The 7943-nt window shown below is 34.2% G+C and overlaps 2 protein-coding genes across 8 annotated transcripts in view; both read right to left on the bottom strand.

Annotated features, from left to right (window-relative positions):
* LOC107753561 (E3 ubiquitin-protein ligase Hakai) overlaps positions 1-2022 on the bottom strand; it is a 6633-nt gene extending 4611 nt beyond the window's left edge. For both annotated transcript variants that reach the window (XM_016569728.1, XM_016569729.1), the window contains exons 1-3: positions 1952-2022; positions 1109-1267; positions 301-401 (exon numbers count right to left, since the gene is read on the bottom strand). In XM_016569728.1, the coding sequence (XP_016425214.1) occupies positions 301-401; positions 1109-1267; positions 1952-1964 (273 nt within the window). In that variant the 5' untranslated portion in view covers positions 1965-2022. The remainder of the gene's footprint in view (positions 1-300; positions 402-1108; positions 1268-1951) is intronic.
* A 386-nt stretch (positions 2023-2408) lies between these two features.
* LOC107753696 (protein FAM3C) lies at positions 2409-5650 on the bottom strand. Of its 6 annotated transcripts, XM_016569900.1 has the most exons (11): positions 5521-5650; positions 5032-5096; positions 4911-4949; positions 4216-4320; positions 4036-4095; positions 3835-3949; positions 3665-3723; positions 3287-3337; positions 3088-3172; positions 2864-2990; positions 2409-2764 (listed from the first exon to the last, which is right to left on the bottom strand). In XM_016569900.1, exons 2-11 carry the CDS (start codon positions 5048-5050, stop codon positions 2678-2680), a joined length of 747 nt encoding a protein of 248 aa, XP_016425386.1. In that variant the 5' UTR covers positions 5051-5096; positions 5521-5650; the 3' UTR covers positions 2409-2677. The 6 variants fall into 6 exon arrangements, with proteins under 6 accessions (XP_016425386.1, XP_016425389.1, XP_016425388.1 ...); XM_016569903.1 differs by lacking the exon at positions 4911-4949; XM_016569902.1 differs by lacking the exon at positions 5032-5096.
* Between the last annotated feature and the right edge of the window lie 2293 nt (positions 5651-7943).

Here is a 7943-nt window from a genome sequence, read left to right as displayed (position 1 = left end):
CGGTGAAAATTCTTATTTGGGTCATATATTCCAAGATGTAGTCTAGAATCTGTGATTGCGAAGTACAGTAAATATCCACACCGGTGCGGTAACTGACTGCCACACATACTCCTCAGAGCATTAGATTCATCCACGTTGGAGCCGTGCCGACTCACAACCCACGCAAGCTAGATAATTCCACACATAGCTGCAATTCCAGGTTTTCAAACAGAGATGGCGACAAAGAGGCAAAACTTACGGACTGCAGCTTTAAAAAATATAATCTAATTTGTTGTAATTAATTGATGATAAATGTGTAACCTTATAATCCCAGAAGATTGGTTGAGGGAATCTGCGCTGGTTTCCATAAGCATCTCCAGATTTACACTCAAATCTTTCCTCTTGGTTATAGCTGAACGGCTCTGGAGATCACAAAAAAGTTTATAAAGAAAGACAAATAATATATGGCAAAAAAAAAATTACAAATGAATCAGCACTACGGTTTTATTCATTTAATGTGATTTATTGGCATATCTTACTCAAATCCACTTAGTTATTAGCACAGGGATGTGCTAATATTAAAATTCTGACTGATGCTATTAGTTGATAATTATTTTCACGTTATGGCTAATAACTACCAAATGACCAATATTAAAATTCTATACTATTTTGTATAAATAAATTTAAAAACAAAACACTAAAAACTAAAATCAATCATTTCAAATGCTACAATTTAACTTACTTCTCACAACATTATAATGTACTGTATAAAAAATGGATATTATTTTGCAAAATATTGGCGTTTTTGAATATTAACTGTGAATGTTAAATGACAGTTATTGTAATCTGAATGTAAAATAACAGAACATGCACAAATAAACTTTATATCAGCTGATACTAATAAATTTAAGCTGTCATGATGTAAATATACTAGATTTTTTTTTTTAAATCCATCACTTGGAATCTGGCAGACAGTCCTGGGCTGCGTTTCCCAAAAGCATCGTACGCCTAAGTTGATCGTAACGATGTACTTAAGCTTACGATGCTTTTGGGAAACGCAGCCCAGAAAACACATTAGATTTACGTGTAAGTGGGAACGAGATGAAAACGCATTCTTTTGCACACCAACCTTCTTCGTTTTTTGAGGGCAGTCTGGTGTTGGGACGCTGAGGTCGGGTGGGCAGCTTGCCTCTTTCCGTCTGTTTCGACAGTAACTTGATTGGGATCTGTCTGCGAACATCAAGACCTCCAAGGGATCCCGAGCCATCAGTTCCTTGAAGGTCATTGTCTGGAAAAGCAAACAGATAACATCATTAATAAGTAATCTACATTAACAAGCACCATATTAAGTTACTGATACATTATAGATACACAATTCAGTACTACATTACACAATATTATCTAGGATATGAAAAATGAAATCCATTATTTAAAACAGGCAATATAGTACTGCTACAGACATTAGCGATTAGCATAATGTAATTTATGAAATTAAGGAACATATAATAATCTAAGTGAGACCTGTGCTATTAAGCAGTGATCAAAATGTGCTTAATAAAAAGTGGAGAAGCAAACATTACTAAACTAAGAGTAACTTAACGTACATAGGAAATGCAGAGTTGTAGTCTTATCCAAAACGCATATACAATACCTTACATAGTAACCAATGAGTAATACAGTTTAAATAGATTTTTTTGGGTTCTAATGTGAATGTTTTCTGCGTTTATTTGAATCTGGCACTTTGCTGGACGCGCGCTCCTCTAATGTTACTTGGTTATGTCAGCGGCTAGCTGGATACATCCAATTTTACTGCGTTTACTGCGAGCACACACAAACGTGTAAATGACAGCAAGGGCTCGCGGCTTTACTGGTTTACCGGCCAGCCGGTTACCTTTCACACGTAAACATTTTGTGATTTTTTTAAACCGAAAGGCTGCAGTAATACACTTCGTTACATTAGCTTGTAGCTCACCATTTTGGTCCATGACTTGACGCTGTACATCCTGCGATGAACTGATGGGAGTGGCTTCGTGTGGTTTATAGTTCAACGTTGCGCACAATTTACGCATATGATGTCTTCCGTCATGTCTGTTTTGTAATGTGTCAAGTTTTGTTTATTTTTATGTTTTTAATTTAGCGGGGTTTTTTTTGTTTCACCTATGTAATCACCAAAATTCGTGAAAAAGCGAAACCACACACAGAATTTAACAAAATTATTAATAAATAATGCAGACGAACCAAAACACCGCAAAATATATTTAATATCATAAATAAAAATTTTAATAGCAAAGTATAACGTTAATTATATATATTTTTCAATTTACAATGACATTTAAAAAACAACCTGACAAAAAACACAACAAAAATAAACATTTACTATGTCAAAATTAAAATGATTTTTAAATGATATTATATTATATTATATTATATAAGTCCAGGATAACCTCTATTATAAGAGGTTTCAACACCAAAGTTGAAACAGTGACATGGTCTCAGAAATATTAACAGAATCGTATGTCCTCAAAGGTAGGCAAATAGCCTATTAATTACACTGTATTTAGGACAGTCTGAAATATCATGAAACACATCGGAAATGCATTGTGGCTTAGCTTGTTGTATTACTGTAGATGCAAAAACATCATCTGATGCCTGATTTAAACGCTATTATTTGGCAGATCAAATTGTGCTGTAGGAAAAATCAGTCTATTCGAGGTATGCAACCTTCCATCTCGATCATTTCTGGCCAGCTTTCGTACTTATTGGTTTCCCTGTCATTCTTTATGTGCTGAAAAAGACAGAAAAGGGAGATAAATTGAAAATTTGAAAAGTGTTTTCATTGCCTAAACCTAAGCACATAAATGGGTGAATTTAGGATTGGCATTACCTGCTCAAAAGTGACTTGTGTTATGGTTTTCTTCCCTCCCACAAAGAGCCAATTATCTCTGAATTTCAACTGGGAAATATATGAACTTCCAAGCTCTGCAATAAGTGTCCTTGCTTCATCATTAAGTCTATCATAAAGGAATCATATAAATTATGACATGATGAGACAACACCATGATAAGATGCACATACATGATGAAAATAGAGATAGAAATTCTACTCTACTTTGTGGCTGGATCATCAAAAGTGGTGATCAACACAAGAGAACCATCCTCGATTGACTTCAGAAACTCTATCAGCTCCTCAACCTCTGTCAACAACAAAAGATTTATTACATACATGTGAACTGAGAACGCAAATCAGTATTTATAATGCAAGATTATTAATTAACAACATGGTGTAGCTAAGTAAAGATACAACATACTTCCATTCCACATATTGAAGCTGCCAGTGTTGACGTGTTCACCTGTTTTTTCTGAATTTTTGTATGAATACGTAAACAAGAAATGTTAAAAATTAGTATTTATACCTATAAGAACACTGAACAGTAACTTCAAATATTTCTATGAAAAAAAAACAAATTTCTAAAAATATTATATTATACATATTACTATATTATAAGACAAAAATAAATCATTTGAAAACATTATACTGAGTTATCCAAAAAGAAAACATGTTTGCAAAATAAAATGAATTTAATAATAATAATAATAATAATAATAAAAATGAAGCTAAAAGCAAAACATAGTACCTTTTTAATTCGGCTTTTTTAAAGCAAAATTACAAAGCTCAACATACTTACCATTGATAATAGCAATATGAATTCCGCGTCGGTTTCCTCGTCTGTCTTTCTCTATTATCCTAAAACAAAATGGCAGAACTAGTTTAAATTCTGTTAAATAGCACTTATTGCATTCATTTAATTATTCATTAAAAGTACAGACAGTAAATTTGATAACTTAAAGCCTTTACATTTTCCCCTCAAAGCATATTCGTGGTCCAATGATGTTTGTTGCGCCACTGTAAATCTTAAATGTATAATCATTTCCAGGACATGGTTTAGGGAGGCCACATTTACCTTTAGGACCTGATAAAACATGCAGACACAGACATTAAATGCATACCCTTTTTTTTTTACACTGTACCAGACCAGATTGTTTGATAATTGCTTACCATCATCTTTGTGATTATCAGTTTTCAGTAGGAAAGAAGCTGCTCTCCCTACTGACCTTTCTGGGTTTTACAAACACATAAAACATGCATTGTATAGATTTCAGAAGGAACTATAAAAAACTTAATACATACATACATAAAAACAAACATACAGTACATACATACATAAAAGTAACTCACCTACTAAATTTGATAATGTTAATTCAGGATTCATCTGCAGGAGTCTGAAGACAAGGCATATGGATATTATGAGGGCAGCCACCCTGAAAACGAATCTCAATTTTTCTGTGAAAGCAATTTATTCGTGATTATATATAATTCTCATTATACAGTAATATTCATCTTTGATTGTAGATTTAATGTCCACATATTATCTTGCTCCTAATAAGGTGAGTTCAGTAAAAATAAGACAATTAAAGATATATTACAGTTTTTCATGGTTTTAGACCATGTTGGTCATTTATGGCCTGAGATCAACCTGGTGGACCTGGTTGATTAAGCTGGTTAGATCTTTTAGATCACCTTAGACCAGCAACAAAACAGAAGCTACCATGTCACAAAACCAGTTTGACCAGTTTAAGCAGACATGTCATGTTTTTATCAGCAGGAACATATCATACAACAAAAATTTAATGATATTAGTCGTCATAGAAGAGAATTATATACATTCTATTAAGGAGGGCTGTGGCATCACAAACAACTTTAAAAGCTGAGAATATAAATAACTTTTATCATCTGTCAACTATGCAAAAAGACATTTGCATTCAGAGTCACTTCTAGGTACTGCATTGTGATACAAGACAATGTAGCCGGGAAAGTAAACACTGCACTGCGCTTCTGAATGAGACATCTATGTCTTCAAAAACATAACTTACTTTTGTTTCTCTGTCTCTTGTGTAGCACAAGGGGACCAACTAGAAATAAAAACGTCAACATAAACATAATACAGAGAGGGAAAAGAGACAGAAAGAAATAAGGAAGAGAAGGAAAACCAACCTCTTCGAATGTATATCATGACTGAATTGTTGTGCTCAGCTCTCCTCACAGCACCTGTACTTCCACTTGAAGTGAAGGTGAAGAAATTCAAGTCAATCAACACATCACGTTAGTAATTTTATCATTGGATCAATTTTAAAAAATTGATCAGTTTAAAAAAACAGAAAAGAAAAAAAGTTCAGCTTTGTTGTCCTTGCTGATCTAATTGATTAAAACTGCTCTAGACTTCAGACTAGGCGTTAGGATGATTAATGGCAGTGCAAAGGTAGTGCATTGTATTTAAACCATATTCTGTCCAACTTGATTAACTCGTTCTTTAGGATTCCAGCTAAAGCACAGCTAGTTTGTCAGCTTGCATGCGAATAAGTATGTTTGCTCTCGTTTCTGACTATCTATAAATACAAAATTGATATAAAAAAAAACAAACACATGTAGGCTAGCAATTAGACTAGAGCTGGTATAAAAAAGAGGTAGAAAGCAGTATCCTACTCATTTAGAAGAACGATTCCCTTCGTATGTCCGCGTAGTATTTACAAGGAATTACTTTGATAAAGAAGACTATTGTCCATATGTGGACCCCGTAGCCTCGCGGTTGTTTGTGTTTGTAGTTCTGTGCTCAGCAGCCAAGCCGCTAGATGGCGGTGTCGACTACAGGAGCACAGCATAGGCAGACATTTGTTTACTTCTGTATGCTGTCAAAGCTTTTAGTCGTAAATTAAGTTAATAAACATTTAGTGGAATTCTCTTTTAATCTATACTGTACTAAATTACCAATTTTATAATTATATATATAAACAGACAGGCTGATTCATTAATGATAGGCTGGTCTTGCAACCTGTGTCACCAGCCTCTACGCAGAAGCTTCAAGCAATCAAACTGCTATATTTATTCAGTGCGAAGCTACAGCATATATATACAGTATGTGCATATACAGCATATCAGTGGCGTGCGGTAGTATTTTAAAATGAGAATGCAGTTTTATATATAAATATATATATTTATATATAATTATATTTTGTATTTTATTAATTTTATTTTAATTTAATATTTTTAATACTAATTATACATTTCATAGTGTTTTTATGCATTTTTATATTTATTCCAAAATAATAACTAAAGGCAGTAACAATTTGAACAATATTCTGGAAACAGTTTACAATAAGGTTTCATTAGTTAACAGTTAAAGGTGCTGTATGTAGGATTGACAACGAGTGGTTGAACTAGGTAGGCTATTGCAGTCCAAATTCAGGTTTTTTTTCACCCGGCCCCTCCTCCTCAGACTTGACGCACACCCGCAGGTTGCCAGATTGACCACACCAACTGGAACGAGCGCACTTGACGATGAATGAAGTTAATATTAATTTCAACATTTACTAATGCATTATTAAAATCAAAAGTTGTGTTTGTTAACATTAGTTTATGCACTGTGAACTAACATGAACTAACAATGAACAACAGTAGGCTATTTGTATTAACTAATGTAAACAAAGATTAATAAATACTGCAATAAATGTTCATTGTTTGTTCATGTTAGTTAACTCATTGCCTTCTCTCACGTGACTTTCCCCCATTCAACTCAATGAGCCTCCAGAAAAGTCACTGCATGCTTTGGGGTCTCTGTAGAAAGTCTAAGTATGGACCGAAGGGAGGCAAACCTCCGCTGTAACTTTACCTGCGGGTGTCGCTGTTGGACAGTGTTACTTTATAAAAACGAGTGACGAGTGAAAAACGAAATCGAAGAACGAACTGATATGACGTAATTTCGTACAAATTCAGGCCGAAACGAAGTTCGTTTTGAGTTCGTTTCGGCAGTTCAAAACAGCTCACCAAAACCCTTTCTGGGGCAGTTTGTTTTGGCTCATAAACACCTTTGAGCTTCCATTGGTCCGTGGCGATTACGCAATCGGTGGGTGTGTTCTGAAACGCCACCTTCTTTGACATGATTTTTGACACGAATTTGAAAGGTATGTAATAAATGAAATGCCAAAAGAACATTCAATAATTAACCTTTGTTTTTATCTAAATTAAATCATGACACCACATAAAATATAAAAATAAAGGACTGATTATGGAAATGGAATGGTTCTTTTGTATTGCAAACATGATACTTGGCTCTGAACTGCTGCTAATCCTTATTCTTTTGTCTATAATGTCTACTTTTAGTCTCTGAAGTTAAAGTTAAAGTTTTACCCTCTGTGCTTATTCCAGGAGGAATTGGGAGAGCCAGACATCACTGACAGAAACACCTCTCCTGCTGATTTTGTTATCATGGACAACGAAACCACTACAAGTCCTGCAAGCACTGATCAGTATGTTTTGCAACAATATGGTTACGAAGGGCTTGAGAAAGCTCTTTGCTTTTACCCATCATGAAATGTTTCTTGTGACACGTTGGTCATGAGACACCTTTTTATAGGCCATCAGTTGGAACTGAACCAACTAATATTAATTTCCACGGACAAGGGGCAGGATTGCTTTCTAATTACTGATAGATTTCAGCTGGTGTCTTGGCTTTCCATGCCTTTTTGCACCTCCCTTTCTTCATGTGTTCAATACTTTTTCCCTGTGTCATTCTACTTTATTACACAGAACTTAATTTCTGAACTTATTTGTTTTGCTTTCTTTGTATGTATGGATTACTTGGATTGTTACCGATATCTGGTGAAAATTTCATGTCAACAGCACCTTTAGAAATATATTTACTGAGAAAAATGGTGATGTGTTCAATAATTATTTTACCCACTGTATAGCCTATACAAATTATTTATAATGGAATTATTTTAAAAATTAACAGGTACCTATTCAGTAACGCTTTAGATTACAGCCCGCAATTTATAGCGTAATTTTTTTTGTAATTATAGTGTATCTATTCAGTACCTCCGTGTAGGTAAAGGGGAATAATATGCGACGTT

This window comes from Sinocyclocheilus rhinocerous, unplaced genomic scaffold, assembly GCF_001515625.1.
Source record: "Sinocyclocheilus rhinocerous isolate Xijiao unplaced genomic scaffold, SAMN03320098_v1.1 scaffold200, whole genome shotgun sequence".
Classification (NCBI taxonomy): domain Eukaryota; kingdom Metazoa; phylum Chordata; class Actinopteri; order Cypriniformes; family Cyprinidae; genus Sinocyclocheilus; species Sinocyclocheilus rhinocerous.
Note: the sequence above shows the minus strand (reverse complement) of the source record. Positions and strands in the feature narration are given on the sequence as shown.

What these genes read in the sequence shown, in the direction of transcription:
- LOC107753696 (XM_016569900.1), bottom strand. An exon ending in TTTGATGATCCAGCCACAAA is followed by an intron (nt 2,991 to 3,087) that starts GTAGAGTAGAAT and finishes CCTTTATGATAG; the next exon opens with ACTTAATGATGAAGCAAGGA. An exon ending in CACAAGTCACTTTTGAGCAG is followed by an intron (nt 2,765 to 2,863) that starts GTAATGCCAATC and finishes TGTCTTTTTCAG; the next exon opens with CACATAAAGAATGACAGGGA.